The sequence below is a fragment of the Ursus americanus genome, chromosome 32 (assembly GCF_024610735.1).
Source record: "Ursus americanus isolate L20-20 chromosome 32, mUrsAme1.1.p, whole genome shotgun sequence".
NCBI lineage: Eukaryota > Metazoa > Chordata > Mammalia > Carnivora > Ursidae > Ursus > Ursus americanus.
In genome coordinates this window covers 1,205,495-1,221,968 of record NC_142158.1, presented here as the reverse complement: position 1 = coordinate 1,221,968, position 16,474 = coordinate 1,205,495, and the positions used below count along the sequence as shown (strand labels likewise).

General features: G+C 46.0%; 2 protein-coding genes across 2 annotated transcripts; both read left to right on the top strand.

Moving 5' to 3' along the window:
- Positions 1–1,909: 1,909 nt before the first annotated feature.
- NKAPL (NFKB activating protein like) lies at positions 1,910–3,565 on the top strand. The gene has a single exon (XM_045800643.2). The coding sequence runs from the start codon at positions 2,017–2,019 to the stop codon at positions 3,226–3,228; it is 1,212 nt and encodes a 403-aa protein (XP_045656599.2). The 5' UTR covers positions 1,910–2,016; the 3' UTR covers positions 3,229–3,565.
- Positions 3,566–7,666: 4,101 nt separating this feature from the next.
- Positions 7,667–15,192, top strand: ZSCAN26 (zinc finger and SCAN domain containing 26). The gene is made up of 4 exons (XM_045800628.2): positions 7,667–7,992; positions 11,099–11,578; positions 11,904–12,021; positions 13,878–15,192. Exons 2-4 carry the CDS (start codon positions 11,159–11,161, stop codon positions 14,777–14,779), a joined length of 1,440 nt encoding a protein of 479 aa, XP_045656584.1. The 5' UTR covers positions 7,667–7,992; positions 11,099–11,158; the 3' UTR covers positions 14,780–15,192.
- Positions 15,193–16,474: the final 1,282 nt, after the last annotated feature.

The window sequence follows — 16,474 nt, the reverse complement described above, 5'->3', positions numbered from 1 at the left end:
TCCTATCAGCGTATTTTTTGTACCACTGCTTTGTCTACTAAGTCAGGGGTCAACAAACTACCGTCTACAGACCAAGATTGGCCCACTGCCTGTTTTTGTATGGTGTGAGCAGGAAATTATTTTATATTTTCAAATTGTTGAGGAAAAATCATAAGAATAATAAGTTTGTGATGTAAAAATTGCAGAAATTCAAATTTCAGTGTCTATAAATAGTTTTATTAGAACAATTCATGTTCATTTACATATTATCTATGGCTGTGTTTGCCCTGCAATGGTAGAACCCCGAGTAAGCAAAATGTTATTCCTCAATTTTTTCATTCTTCCCATTAGAAGACCTGTATTACAAAACATGTATTATTACTGTAATGTATTAAAGTCTGTATTACTTTAAGCAAAATTACTTTTTCATTGAATTTCTAGTCAAATACTATAATAATTTATTTTCTTTCATTAAAAAACTTAAATGTTACATTATCAGTTTGGGAAGACAAAGAGTAAAAATGGAGCAAAGTGATCAAAAGACAATTTCAGAGACAGAATAAATATGGCCTATTTAAATGCCTGCCTAGCCCTGGTGACTGTTGCCGGAGTGCTGATTCTAAGCCTCAGAATAAGTAGTAGTTTAAAATCTCCTCCAACTTCAACATGTCCCAGGGAGAGAGTTTGGTGACTTCAAAGAAGACCTGGTGACAATACTTGGAATGCACAGTCTTGAGCCTATTGCAAAGATGCAAAATGAGCATGATGTTCAACTGCTTGCCCAAGGGGTGAAGATCAGAGGTCTTGTAACCACTGTAATACTCCAGACTAGGAGCCCAGTGTCTGAACTTCTTCAGTGGAGGAAGGGGTCAGCAGCTACCTTGGAAGCTCTCTCCCGGATATATTCCTATTCCTGCAGAGTCATCTCATGGATGAAGGAGGACAAGGTCAGTGTCTTCATGCTGGCATGGAGATACCTAGCATATCTGCTTAGGAAATGATAAGCAATGGGAATGTTGATATCGAGTTGCTGACTTCCATGGTGAGCACCTCATCCTGCTGATACATACCCAGAAATCTAATTTGATCCTATTCAATTTAATTTCCCCACTTTACTGTTCAGAGTCCTAGCATCAGGAAAGCACTATTTCTAACTTCTGACTTAGCTTTTCTGTCACTTTATGAGTCTGTCAAATAACTGAGCAGGTCAACTAAACTATAGAGAACTAAGATGATGGTATGCCTACATACATTTTAAGAGCAAAGGAAAATTATCTTGCATGAAATGCCGACCATTTCAGACTGCGAACAAACTGTGTGCAGAAAGTGGTTCCCAACCACAAAATTGCTGGAGAAATTAACCAGATTAGGAGACATCTACAAGACTGGATTGGATGCTTCCCTGCGTTTCACGGGTAGAAAAGTCTGTATTTAAGAATTAAAATCGTAACTCTGGCCTTCACTTGGCTCAGAGGCTGAACTTAAACTTCGATTCCGAGGGAAGTTCTGGCGCTTGCTTCCAGTAGGCACATGTGGGGTTTGCAATTCACTAGTAGAAATATTTCCGCCGCGAAGATGGTGGACAGGTTCCCGTCTAAGGGATCAACAAAAGGAGGGTGGGAAGTAGGGAACCTCCACCAAGGGGCAATGATAAAGAGGGCCGAAGGGGGCACGGAGGAGCGAAGGGTATCAAGACCGTTGAAGGCGAATATCCAAGCAGCGTAGAAGACGTTTGAACAGTAGAGGGGTCACAGGCGCAAAATCCTCTTTCGTGCGCCCCAAGGGCTCAGGGCACAGACGCCGACCTAACCACAAGACCGACCTCGCCTGTCCACGCACCGCCCCGAGACGCCTCCAGTGCCGGCGTTTCCCGTCCCCGCCCGCGCGCACTGCGTCCTCGCCTAGCAACCCGCCGGAAGCGGAAGTCGCGGCGGAACCGTTGTGACGCGCCGGCTTTGGCGGGGAGTGCCGGCCCGCCTCTGTCTCTGTGGTAACTGCCCGGCGTTGGTCCTTTGGTGGCCGGCGAGGGCGTGGCCCATGGCCCCGGTGTCCCGGTCCCGCTCTCCCGAGGACACCGTGGGCTCTCGGAGGTGGCGACGCAGCTCGTCGGGGAGCCCGCCGTCCGCGCAGGCCAGACGCTCCCCGTGGGGAGGTCGTGCCCGCTCTCACAACCGCGGACGCGAGGGCCTCAGGCCTCCGTGGGGAGGGTCGGGCGTTGGTGCCCCTTGGCCGCTTGGCCGTTCTCGAGAGCAGGCTCCCGGGTCCCGCAACTACGCATTCTCGTCCTCTTCCGTCTACTATGGCGGGTACCGCTACCATCACCACCACTATGCGGGCGACCGGCAGTGGGCGGAGGAATACGAGAAGGACAAGGAGGAGAGCTATCGGCAGAGGCGGCTGAAAGAGAGAGAAAGGATTGGGGAGTTGGGAGCTCCTGAGGTATGGGGGCTGTCTCCAAAGTTTCCTGAGCCGGATTCTGATGAGCACACCCCCGTGGAGGATGACGAGGTGAAGACTCAGAAGACCAGCAGTTCAGACTCCAGCTCCGAAGAAAAAAGGAAGAAGACCAGTCGTTCAAAAAGCAAGAAAAAAAGAAAAAAAAAGTCCAAAAGGAAACACAGGAAGTATTCTGATGACAGTGATGGGAATTCAGACTCCGACACTGATTCTAGCTCTGATGATGATAAAAAGAGAGCCAAAAAAGCCAAGAAGAAGGAAAAGAAAAAGAAACACAGGGGGAAAAAAAACAAGAAAAAGAAGAATAAGAAGACTAAAAAAGAATCCAGTGACTCAAGCTTTAAAGATTCTGAAGGGGAGTTGCCGGAAGATATCTGGATTGAGCAGTCAAAGATTGCAGATACCATGGATCTGATAGGTCCAGAAGCGCCTATAATACACACCTCCCAAGATGAGAAACCTTTGAACTATGGCCATGCTCTGCTCCCAGGTGAAGGTGCAGCAATGGCTGAGTATGTAAAAGCTGGAAAGCGAATCCCACGGAGAGGTGAAATTGGGCTGACAAGTGAAGAGATTGCTTCGTTTGAATGTTCAGGTTATGTTATGAGTGGTAGCAGGCATCGTAGAATGGAGGCTGTACGACTGCGTAAAGAGAATCAGATCTACAGTGCTGATGAGAAGAGAGCCCTTGCATCCTTTAACCAGGAAGAGAGACGGAAGAGAGAGAATAAGATTCTAGCCAGTTTCCGAGAGATGGTGTACAGAAAGACAAAAGGGAAAGATGACAAGTAAGGACTTTTTGTTTTTCAGCAGGACTTCTAACAACTTTATATGACCAAAATGGTGTGAAAAGACTTCATGGTGCTACTATACCTACTATGTTAGAAAGTCCTTCAAGAAAAAGCTGCTGTTTGAGATCTCTTTAACAATTTATTTTGTTATTTTTAACTTAATATGTGCACGTGGCTTAACAAATATTCAAATACTACAGTTGGAGAGTTAATAAAAGGTCTTTCATCCTAGTCCCTGGTTCGTCTCCCCAAAGAAATCTCTTTCTGATGTCTTTTTTATCTGTTCATAAGTTCTGTGTATAAAGAAGCATGTTGCAGAATAAAGCTATTAACCTGAAGGTTATTTTCCCTGTTGGCCCTGATCTCTCTCTCTCAAACGGCTTCATGGAGCCCTTCATTTGCCCCTAGAAAGACCAGAAGAACCCCAAAAAGAACAAAGGATTCAACTGAGTATATTCTCCTGGTTGCAGTTAACAAACTGATTTAAAAAGATTATTGGTTTATATAACTGAAAAGTTCTGCAGGAGAATGGGTTTCCTGCATGGCTTTATGGGACTTTGAGTTTTCTCCATGGGTCATTTTCCTCCTTAGCCTGGTTTCCCTTAAATAACAAAAGAGTTGCTTAAGCTTCTGAGTTTGGTTATATACTTCCTGGTCCACCTCTGAAGAGCGAAAGAACATTTCTGTCTTGGCATTCCAAACAAGAATCCTGAGATTGAACTTAATTGGATTAGCTTAGGTCACATGCCCACTCTCAAAAAAGGTACTGTTGCCTCAGAAATAGGCCTACTCCTAGAGCTGTGGGTATAGTGAATTTATAGTCTACATGGGGAAGAGGTGGATACCTGAATGAAAATCAAGGTAATGTTGGGAAGGTGTGTAAGCAACCAACAAATGCCCACTACACTTCTGAGTGATTTCTAAAAAAACAATAGCACAGGTAAAAGCCAATGTTACATGTGTATTTCTATCTTTAGAAACAAACCATATCACATTACACCCATGTGTATGTGAAAGCCAAAATATGCTGAAAGCCAAAATTTTCTTGAAGCTTGGTTTTGACTATTAGAAAGGGAATACCTGGTTGAAGGGGTCATAGGTTTTATCCATAAAAATAGATCTAAAGAAAAGGTGAAGGTCCGTTGTACTTGGGTCTTCCAAAGAGTAGATTAGGTGCCACCGTAGACTAGAGGAGAAAGAAAAAAAATGAGAAGGTATAAAGAATGAAGCTGTTGGAGTTCATGAAAAGATCAGGAGGGGCCTCATGGACAACAAAGTTAGCGTTGAGAGCCTGGCTAACATCAGTGTTAGAGAAGCCTTTAGAGTGAGCTCCACTGATGGTCTATGATAAAGCCTTCATTGTCATCCAGTGACGTCTGCTTGAATCCTAAGACTTCATTTCATCACCAAGCAAACTATCTCATTTGAAAAGGTGACCCCCTTTTCAAGGCTCAAAACCCTACTAAGCCCCACAGAGCTGAAGGTGAAGGTGTGGGGTTCTAGGATCTCACAGAGCAGTATAATGTGGAAGGGCACCTTCATCCTGGTAGATGACTTGATTGGCACTGGACCATGCTACCTTGAGAATTTCCCCAGAGTGTTGGGGAGCACAGGTAAAAGCCAATGTTACATGTGTATTTCTATCTTTAGAAACAAACCATATCACATTACACCCATGGACTTACACCTTGCTTTTTTCACTTAATACATCTTAGGAGATGTTTTAATCAATGCATATAAATCTACCTTATTCTTTTTAACGACTTTATAATGTTCTATTGAATAAAAGGACCATATTTTATTGGATGTTTAAGATCTTCCCTATATTTTGCAATTACGCAGTACTGAAGTGAAAATCCTTGTGGACCTGTGAGAATATTATCTGTAGCACTCTCATCTAGAAATAGAATTATTGGGTCAAAAAGAATCCTTTGGATCATCTAAAAATGGCCACCTAGAAGTGGAGTTCTTGGATCAAAAGGAAAATATTTATTAGGTGCTTTTTAAATGCTAGACACTATGGCAGGTACTGGGTATAACCCAGAGAGCAAGTTAAGTTTGATCCTTGCCATCACAGAATTTTACATTCTACTGGAGGAGACAGACCTTTAAGAACTACCAGGCAAATATGTATTAATTGCAGCATGCTATGAAGAAAATAAGGGACTAGAGGCAATAATGGGACGTTTTTGATAGGGTGGTCAGGAAAAGTCTAAGAATGTCACATGTGCTTTTACATTTTAATAGATTTGGCAACATTGCTTTGCAAATAAGATGTAGCAGTTTACACACCTCCATCACCAACAATATTGTACTAAACCTTTTGATCTTTGCCAATCTAATAGGTGATAAATGGCATTTCACTTTTTCTTTTTTTTTTTTTTTTTTTTAAGAGAGGGAGTGAGTGGGTCTGGGGGAGGGACAGAGGGAGAAACAGTCTTAAGCAGACTTCCCGCTGGGTGTGGGGCCCAACGCGGGGCTCAGTCTTAGGACCCTGAGATCATGACCTGAGTGGAAATCAAGAGTCAGATGCTTAATCAACTGAGCCACCCAGGTGCCCCTAGGATTTTTCTTTATTAGCTTATTCATATGATGGTTTAAAGTTATACATTTCCTAATATTAAATTATGGGTTATGTTTATTGGCCTCATTTGTAGGTTTTTTATTGTTTAGAACAATCACTGGCACATAATTTTCTATTTAAAATTCAGAATTAGGAATAATATCTCACTGAATGTGTGGAAGCAGAGAGAAAAGCAGAAAGGATCATTACAAAAAGATAAGAACTGCTATCTTATGCTATTATAGCAAGGTAGCATGACTTGTAATGCAGCAGTGCCTCTATAGCTCCTATAGAAAAGGAAGCTTTTATTTTGAATATCTTAAGAATGGACCTGATGAAAACACATGAACCACCATTTTGTTTACAAAAATAAGAATAATCCTGGAAAATGAAAAATCTCAAATTTCAAAATTGATTTTTTAAATTAGCAACATGTAATCTGTCCCATTAGATAGCATTTTTATTTATTCTCATCTACCTTTACCCCTTCCAAATGATAGACTACTTAAATTAAAAAATGCAGACCTTGAATTTTTTTTAAACTCTGTTTTGTTAAATTACATTACCCGTTTTGATTTTCATTTTAAGCCTTGATGCTATGAGTGACATTTAAGAAGCCAATCGTGGTAGGGAGTTTGAAAGGGGAAGTAAATGAATTAAGATTTTTTACTTCCTTTTTAAGTTAAATTAAATTTTAAATTAAATTTTGTTTATCCCTTATATAATTTTTGAAAAATATATAAGCCCTTCTTTAGAAAGAATCAGACATATGAATTTCCCATACAAGAAAAAATGTTAACTTCTAATTAGTAAAATCTTTGCATTGACTGCATTTATTCGCCTTAGGAAGTTTTAAGGTGAATACACTTATTCACTTTTAAAAGATACTTCCAAGCTTCTGGCACCGGAGGAGGAAAGGTTAACTCTCCTTGTCATAATGAAACGTGTTTTTTTCTTTTGTTGTGATAATTTCAATGTTGAAAACACTGAATAACTTACCTGTCATAAAACAATGATTAGTACATTTAATGATCTTTCAAAACTATCAACTAATTAAACAGAAGTTGGTTTAGATTTTTATTTTTATTTATTTTATTTTTTTATTTTTAAAGGTTTTATTTATCCATTTGACAGAGAGAGACAGCCAGCGAGAGAGGGAACACAAGCAGGGGGAGTGGGAGAGGAAGAAGCAGGCTCATAGCAGAGGAGCCTGATGTGGGGCTCGATTCCATAACGCCAGGATCACGCCCTGAGCCGAAGGCAGACGCCCAACGATTAAGCCACCCAGGCGCCCCTGGTTTAGATTTTTAAAAGGATTCATTTTATTCAAAGACTATAAAAAACAGTTTTCGGTAAGATGAACAAGAGGAAATATTTCTCTTTTCTTCTGTAGAATTATTTTGATAAAGTGATAGCTGATGCTTTCCCCCCCTGAAACCTACATTCACGTGTTGCTGATTATGCTTTTATAGTAATATACTTAATTTTCATTACCTTAAATCTTTCAATCCAAATATATTTTCATTGTTCAGTTTAACCTTCAATTGTTTGATACTATGAAAAAAAAAAGAAATAAAAAAACGCCAATACGTTGACATTATTTTTGCCGTTGTGTTTCACGACTTTTTAAATTGGGGAGACATGGAAAAGTATGTGTCTGTTTAATTTGTGAGTGAGCAAAGCAGATATGCTGGCTCTTGGTGGTAACACTAAACCGAGTTGGCCGGTTTTCGATCTAATAAAATCAGCTTCAGCTTGAAGACGAGAACGGCCCGCGATCGCACCTGCCGGCAGCGGGTGGGCGGAGCTCCGCCCCCTGCCGCGCGCCGGAAGCAGGACACCATCGAGCCGCGGTCCTTCCGCGTGCCTAGAGAGGAGGCGACGGTGCGTTGGGGAGGAGGCACTGGCGCTGGGCGAGGAGCCGGGACGGTGCTGGAGGCCGGCTGGCTGCCCCTGCGGGTCGGTGCTGCGTGCGTGGGGCCTGCGCTTCGTCTGGGAAGGCCCTGCAGCACCGAGGTGGGGAGCAGCTGGTGCCCTGGGTGCAGAGAAGCCTCCTGCGACAGAGGGCCCGCAGGCCGGGGCGGGGCCGAGGGCGTCAGTCCCGGGCGGGGGGCGTCCTGAAGCTGCGGACCTGCTGACCTGGGCACAACTTCGGCTGCACTTGTTTCATCCATTGAGCGCAGTTTTAAACACGTGTTGAAGGTAAGCCCCAGGGGGTGGTGCTGGAGCAGAAACCTGAAGGACGTGAAAAGACCTGTGTGGACTTTGGGGGGCACGCGCTTTCAGGCAGAGGGAACAGCACGTGCAAAGGCCTCCGAGCTTGCTGGGCATTCTCGAGGAAGAGCAAGGAGACCGGCAATGTAGACCGGACCGCAGTGAGCGGGACCGGGGTTTGTAGAGGGTGGTATCCGGGTGGGGAGCGGGAGGAGGGGTGTAGGAGAAGTGGGCGTTGTACTGTGTGAGTAATTTGGTCGTTTCTTGGTGTGGAGAATTTTTGGAGGATTGTAAGCAGAGGAAAAACACGAGCTGACTTATGTTTTAAAGCATCTGTAGCTGCGAACCCAGGATGAGGTTAGACCGTAGGGCCGCAAGAACGGAATCAGGGAAACTATTGCAAGTGCTTCAGGAAGGAGATGGGGATACCTTGAACTTGCATTATGGTAGAAGTGGTTAGTCGTGGTCAGATTAATGATCTTCCTGGAAGGTGGAGCCCGCAGGCTTTGCTCTTGGATCAGATGTGGATTATGAGGGAGAAGGCAAAGTTAAGTCCAAGGGTTTAAGTGTTCTTCGAGGAAAGATCTGAGGTTGAGCTTTGAGACCTTGTGTAGGTTATTAAACTCTCCATGTCTCAGTATCCTTCTCTGTGCAGTGAAGTTGTGTCTTGATACAGTTGTGTGAGAATGAAATGCATTAATACTCGTAAAGGACATAGAACAGTTGTGGTGGCTTATTGTTTTATTACGCTGAGACATGAACGGTGTATGGGCACTAAGAAAAAAAAACTGGAGAATTGAAGAGTGTTCCAGACAGGAGGAGTAAGATGTGGAAGGACCCAGGAACAGGAAAGAGCATGGTAAATTTGAGGAACTGAAGGTTTATTAGATCATAAGAAAATTTTAAGCCGTATTAGATGTTTTTAACTTGATCCTGAGGGTAGTGATGAGTCCCTAAATGCAGTAAATGCACAGCAGAGATACAATCGTATCTCCTCTTTAGAAATATCACTGTTTGCGGTGTGGGAAGTAGATTGGTGAGTCAGGAAGACCAGTCACAGTAGTCTGGATAGGAGGCGATGGTGGCAAGGGGGATGAAGAGGAGAGACTAGATTTAAGAGCTGTTTAGGCAGAATCAATAGACCTTGACTGATCTGATGCAGGAGATATAAAAGCAGGCTGGAAGGATCAGTTTGTCATATTATTTTTTACATTGTTTGATGTGTTTAATCATATCATGGAAATGACCACCACTAATGCAGCAATGTATGCTATATATCAGTATTAGAGTTCTCCAGAGAAGCAGAACCAACAGGAAATACATGGACACATAGAGACAGATTAATTATAAGGAATTGGTTCATGAAATTACAGAGACTGGCAAGTCGCCAAGATCTGCAGGGTGAGTCCGTGAGCTGGAGACCCAGGAGAGCTGATGGTTTAGTTCCATTCTGAGTCCAGAGGCCTGAGAACCGGGGGATGCGATGGTGCAGTTACAGTAGGAAGTAGGAAGGCCAGCAGGCTTGAGAGCCGGCAAGAGCCGATGTTTCCATTTGAGTCCGCAGGCAGGAAAAAAGCCGATGTCCCTGTGTGAAGGCAGTCGAGCAGGGAGAATTCTCTTACTTAGCTTGGGAGAGTCAGCCTTTTTGTTCTATTGAGACCTGCAGCTGATTGGATGAAGCCCACCTGCATTCGAGAGGGCATGTTTTACTCAGTCGACTAATGTGAATGTTACCCTCATCCCAAAACACCCTCACAGAAACACCAGAATAATGTTTGACCAAGTATCTAGGCACCCCATGATCCAGTCAAGTTTTCACATAAAATTAACCATTGCAATACCAAACTTTTATTTCTGGCTAATAATCATCATTTTCTTTGACTTTTTCATTTCTGTTAAGAATAGTAGGATTTGACTTTTTAAATTTTAAGTCCATTTTTTCTTTAAAGATTTTATTTATTTATATGGCAGAGAGACAGCCAGCGAGAGAGGGAACACAAGCAGGGGGAGTGGGAGAGGAAGAAGCAGGCTCCCAGCGGAGGAGCCTGATGTGGGGCTCGATCCCAGAACGCCGGGATCACGCCCTAAGCCGAAGGCAGACGCTTAACGACTGCGCTACCCAGGCGCCCCTTAAGTCCATTTTTTGACAATAAAAAATGTGTATTTGACCAAATATATATTTGATCATCTGGGAGTGACCGTGTCCACATCCAGGACTGTACAGCAGCGAGCTGTATTTGGAACCCAACCAGGTTTTAGAGTGTTTTTAAACCCAAGAGCCAGTTTTTGCAATTCATTTAGGTGTCCTTTTAATCTAGAACGATACCGCTTTTTATTTTCATGAAATCGACTGCTGTACATGAGCTGCCTTCAGGGTTCATCTGCAAGTCTCCTCATTCCTGGATTCATGGAAGCGTTTAGTAAAACGCTGCACAAGTGACAAGGCCCGAGGTCAGTTGTGTGACTCTTGGTGTTGCTGGGCTTCATCATTTGGCAGGTTTGTGGCCGCCAGGTAGCTCCACTGTTTCTTTTGTAATTAATAAGCAATCAGCGTGGTGGTTCTTTGAGGCTGTGACAGCGTCCTTTTCCCCCACTCCTTTTGCCCAGTGATTTCGCCCATGTGTGGTCCTTGATTCAGTCAGTTATTTCATCAAGCTACAAAACGGTGATTTTTTAGATTTGTTACTCCTGCTCTGTCAGCTGGCAGTCTTGTGTAGAACAGAATTTTCTTGTTTTGTATGTGTGTTCCGTTTTTAGGAATGGTTGAGAGGGAAAGAAATTGATAGCAATTACTGGAATTGTATGAACCCAACAAAGGTGTATTGCTGTTGTTACTATTACTATTACTGCTACTGTTTCTGTGATTTTTTTTTTAAAGATTTATTTATTTATTTATTTATTTATTTATTTATTTGAGGTGGGGCGCACGGGGGAGGGGGAAGGGCAGAGGGAGAGGGAGAAGTGGACTCCCTGCTGAGCAGGGAGCCTCATGCAGGACTCGATCCCAGGACCCTGGGATCCTGACCTGAGCCGAAGGCAGACGCTTAACCAACTGAGCCACCTGTGTCTGTGATTCTTGTTTTCACGTTTTCAGGAGGAGACAGTGAAAAGGAAGTTGTCCGGGGCAGAGAACACAAGCAGGCTGACGCTGGGGATGGCGACAGCAGCGGCCAGTGACCATTCCCCAGCTCCTCTGAATCTGAAGAAGGAGGGGCTTCGGACAGTGAAGGAGGATCCCCGCTCTGCTGCGGAGCAGGGATTCAAGCTGCCGGGAAACAGCACGGGCCTTGGACAAGAAGCGCTGTGGAAACAGTTCAGGCAGTTGCGATATGAAGAGACCGCAGGGCCCCGCGAGGCGCTGAGCCGGCTCCGGGAGCTGTGCCGACGCTGGCTGCGGCCCGAGATGCACAGCAAGGAGCAGATCGTGGAGCTGCTGGTGCTGGAGCAGTTCCTGACCATCCTGCCCGAGGAGCTGCGGGCCCGGCTGCGGGAGCAGCAGCCGGAGAGCGGCGAGCAGGCGGTGACTGTGCTGGAGGATCTGGAGAGGGAGCTTGGAGAAGCAGGACGGCATGTGGTAAGGAGCAGACGTGCTCTTTTGCAGAAAAGCAGGAATTGAGGCCTTGGGCCGGGGAGGTGGACGTGAGCTCAGCAGCAGGAGAACTGCCAAGCTTTGTTTTCTATATTTCTTTCCAGTCCGGCTGCTCGTGCTGTAGGTCAGCCTCCCCTGCCGTGTGCTGGGAGGAAAGGAGCCGCACGTGCTGGTTCCCTAGCCGCTTTTCTTTGCTTTCTCCCCTTCAGGTTTCTCTTTACTCCTTTCTCTCATGGAAGTGTTTCCTGAGCAGTTTCCTCCTAAGCCCACAGGTCCCTAACTGTCCCTACACGTACATAACTGTCCCTAGGGCCCGGAGCAGGCAAAGAAGCAGAAGACGCTCGCGGAGGAGGCAGCCGCTGTGGGAGCAGTGCGGGAGCCGCGGGTCCAGGCCGAGCGGGACGTGCCAAAGCCTGAAGAAGAGAAGGGTAAGAAACAGCCGCGTCTGCCCCGTGTGACAGGTGGGCTTTGGCGTCCCCTCCGGAGGCCCGGCTCTTGTGTTTGTTTTGAGTTGGGTTTATTGAGGTATAGTCCACGCACGGTAGAACTCACTCTCTAAGTGTTCCGGTCGGTGAGTTTTCACAAGTCATCTAATCACCACCGCAATCCAGATCTGGGAGATTCCCATCACCCCAAACATTTACCCCCATCCTTTCCTTGGTGTTTCTGTTCAGCTGAAACCTAGGCGTGTCCTATGCTGCCCTTCATCTCCTCCTCCTTCCTCTTACCATTGGGTAAATTAGCAAGGATCGCTAGTTTCTCGCCCGAGGCCAAGAACCCCAGGCACGTGCGCCAGTACTCATTTTCCTTGTCTCCTTCAAGTTATTGTAGTATTATTACTGTGTTTTGTTTCTAAATGTCACCTAGATTTGTTTTACTGTATTGTATTTTCTTTGTCACTGAAATCCCTCTTTCTTGTTTCTGTCCCTTACATTTTTTTAAAGATTTTATTTATGTATTTGAGAGAGAGAGAAAGGGCGTGCGAGAGCACAAGTAGGGTGAGGGGCAGGGGGAGTAGCAGGCTCCCCGTTGAGCACAGAGCCCGACGCGGGACTCGATCCCAGGACCCTGAGATCATGACCTGAGCCGAAGGCAGATGCTTCACTGACTGAGCCTCCGCGGCGCCCCGTGATGGGCATATGTTTTAAATATGACAAGTAAATGTGGTCACAGTAGGCCCTTGCCCTCCAGGTCTGTTGAAAATGCTATTTTACGCTCAAAGTTCAAGTTGTTTTCTGGTTTCAGAGCCGCCCCCTCGTTTTAGTTGTTTATGTCATTAGATCGTGGCTGGGAAAGGATCTCTCTTCCTTTAAGCCCTCCGTCCCCTGTGGGCGGCCGCAGGAAGGTGTGCACAGGGTGCCCCGCACGGGACTCACTGTCGGGCTGCTTGCGAGTCCCCCGCAGTTCCCTTTGGCTCGCCCGTGCTCTCCCTTTACAGTTGCTCTGCTGCCTTTGCGTGGCTCCCACTGATGAACTCGCACTAGCTGGTTACCGCGGCTGCCGAGGACCTCTCTCGCCTGCTTTCTCTGTCTTTCCAGCGTGGCGTCCTCATTCAGGCTCCTGGCCTTGGAAGGCCCTTCTCCTCACCCACCTGTGCCTGTGTGTCTGAGCTGAGGTTTTATTCATCAGACATGGCTTACGGTCTTTCACGTACGGGACATCGGAGCAAACGATTACAGCATCGAGATACCGTGTCTCTGTTGAGCCACCCAGGAAAGCAGGTGCTCCTGTCCAAGGAGATCAGAAGAGTCCAAGACATTTTTGTGAGCTTCATGTTACCCACGAGGTCTCGTAGTCCAGTGGTTTTGATCTATTGGTGAGGACGCTGAGCCCGGAGGGTTTAGATTACACAGCTAATCAGTGATAAAATGGGCTGTGTCTGCATTTCTTCATTTCCAGTGCTTTCTCTTTCTTATTGGCCCCAGGGCCCTCAGTTGACCTCGCTTTTTTATGCTGCAGCTGACAAACCATTTTCAAGAACGTACAGCCATGCCCTTGGAGACTGCTTGCTTGCTTACGCACACAGTGCCGTGTGTATGTCACATGATCAGGTTCAAACCGTTTAAGATAAGCTGCCTCCTACCACAATCCCCGTCCTCCCCCGAGCAGCCACTGTTCACAATTTCTTGTGTACCCTCGCGGGTATATTCTGTGCAAACACAAGCGTCCACAGCATATCCACTTGGCACACATGGCTTGATTTAAATGTGTTCCTCCTAAACGCAGATTCCCTTCCCTAAGCATCAAAAAACAAGTAATTATTGGTATATATTTAATGTTTCAGGTGAGGAGACTAGGATTGAGCATGGGAAGATGGTTGTGGAGACAGACTCTTGTGTTGGAGTGGAATCTTCTGGGGAAGTATCTGAACCCGTAGAACCTCGTCCTGAGGACCCTAACTTGGAACGGCAGCAGGTCAAGGCCAAGGAGAAGACTGAGTATAAATGCTCAGAATGCGGAGAGGAATTCACCCAGCGCTCAGACCTGGCTAGACACGGAGGGACGCACACACAAGGAAAGCTCTGTGAATCTGCGGCTTGTCGGAGCCCTAGTCCTAGCGCACGTGAGAAAATCCGCTCTGGACAGAAAGACCATCAGTGTCACGAGTGTGGGAAAGCCTTTCAGAGAAGTTCACACCTTGTCAGACACCAGAAAATCCATCTTGGCGAGAAGCCATATCAGTGCAAGGAGTGTGGGAAGGTGTTCAGCCAGAACGCAGGCCTGTTGGAACACGTCAGAATCCATACCGGAGAGAAGCCCTACCTGTGCATCCACTGCGGGAAGAACTTCAGGCGCAGCTCCCACCTCAGCCGACACCAGAGGGTTCACAGTCAGGAGGAGCCCTGTGAGTGCAAGGAGTGTGGGAAGACCTTCAGTCAGGCCCTTTTCCTCACCCACCACCAGAGAATCCACAGCCACTCCAGAAGCCATCGCTGTAATGAGTGCGGGAAAGCCTTCAGTTTGACCTCAGACCTTATTCGACATCACCGGATCCACACCGGAGAAAAGCCTTTCAAGTGTGCTGTATGCCAGAAAGCCTTCCGACTGAACTCCCACCTGGCTCAGCACGTGAGAATCCACAACGAAGAAAAACCCTACGAGTGTAACGAGTGTGGCGAAGCCTTCAGGCAGAGGTCGGGTCTCTTTCAGCATCAGAGATACCACCACAAACACAGTCTGGCTTGATGGGGCGTCCTCTCTGCAACATGGACAGTATGTTGACAAGCAAACGGCACTTTAGGAAGACTCGCTCCAGCCAATTCTAGCCTCAGAGAACTCCTGGGGGCCAAACGCGAGGCTCTGCCCCTGCACTTGTGCTCAGCCTTGGACCACAATGATTTGACCCTCGATGGGACTGTGGGAACAAGCAAAGCAACATTCTTCACTGCAGGACTTCTCTGAGCCTTTAACATGGTAAATGCGTGATTGCTTATCTCCAGGTAGTAGAGAGCCACGTGATTGAGTGAGGGCTTTGAAGTCAGCAGTGAGTCAGTCAAGTATCCACGGATTTATAGGCTTCAACGGAACAAGAGAAGGTTGATATTTGCGTCTGCTACAGCAGCGACTATAAAATAAAACTAACGATGTTTGGAAATACACCACTCTCAAAAGTATCTTAAAGTGAAAGGTTAATGGTGGGCATTTTCCCCCAGTAGTTTTACTAACCACCCCCTACTGGCATCACCTCACCTCCCCCCACCCCAGGTCAGCAGAAGCATTTTGGAAAGCAAAGCAAATTTAATTGGACCACTCCCCACCCCATTCTTGCCACAATACTTCACGGATTCAAGTTAGAAATCAAGGTTTTATTTAAAATATGAAAGAGATTTCATAAGTCATTTGAATGAGTGGTGCTGAATTAATTCAGGTAGCAGCTGTCTTACTTGATAACTCCAGTGCCAGGACAGTGGCTCCTGCATAGACCCTGTTTAGTAAGTGGGGAAAGAAAGCAGACTTTTTTCCTTTAATACTGATAATGAAATTTTATTTTATTTTTTATTTATTTTTTAAAGATTTTATTTATTTGAGAGAGAGCATGAGCAGGGGAAGGGCCAAGGGGCAGGGAGAGAAGCAGACTCTGCTGAGCACAGAGCCCGATAGTGGGGCTCCATCCCAGGACCCTGGGATCATGACCTGAACCAAAATCAAGAGTCAGATGCTTAACCAACTGAGCCACCCAGATGCCCCTGATAATATAATTTAAAAATGTTGCTTGGGGCGCCTGGGTGGCACAGCGGTTAAAGCGTCTGCCTTCGGCTCAGGGCGTGATCCTGGCGTTATGGGATCGGGCCCCACATCAGTCTCCTCCGCTATGAGCCTGCTTCTTCCTCTCCCACTTCCCCTGCTTGTGTTCCCTCTCTCGCTGGCTGTCTCTATCTCCGTCAAATAAATAAATAAATAAAATCTTAAAAAAAATAAAAAAAAAAAATGTTGCTTGTTCTGGAATTCTTTGGAAGTCGAACAATAAAGTCCGCTGGGAGGAGACCATGATTTGATACCGTGAATACCAAAATGTCGTGGTAGTAATGAAGAGCATTAAGCTTGGGGGAGTCCACTCCTGAGCCGTCATTGCCTGCTGCTTGGCAGTGCTGCCTGGGGTATTGTGTCTGCACACAGTGTCCCAGTCTGCTGTTGGAATCAGCCCTCGTGCATTGTTGAGGATTTGGTTCAGCTGCATGTAGTTTAGAAACAGACCAAGCAGTCCAGGACTGACAAAGTGACTCTATGACACCACTAGGGACCCTGCCTCTGCGTTTCTGCTCCAACACCCTAGTGCACACCACCAGTCCTGAGGTTGTCACATGATCCTTGGTGGCTGCTGAAGCTCCAGCCATCACATGCAAAATGCAGACCGACAGAGGTCAGTTCCTCCCAGTCCGG

Coding starts and splice junctions, on each gene's coding strand:
- NKAPL (XM_045800643.2), top strand. CDS start 2,017: ATGGCCCCGGTGTCCCGGTCCCGCTCTCCCGAGGACACCGTGGGCTCT.
- ZSCAN26 (XM_045800628.2), top strand. CDS start 11,159: ATGGCGACAGCAGCGGCCAGTGACCATTCCCCAGCTCCTCTGAATCTG. Junction 11,579..11,903: donor GAGAAGCAGGACGGCATGTG/GTAAGGAGCAGA, acceptor AACTGTCCCTAG/GGCCCGGAGCAGGCAAAGAA. Junction 12,022..13,877: donor AAAGCCTGAAGAAGAGAAGG/GTAAGAAACAGC, acceptor TTAATGTTTCAG/GTGAGGAGACTAGGATTGAG.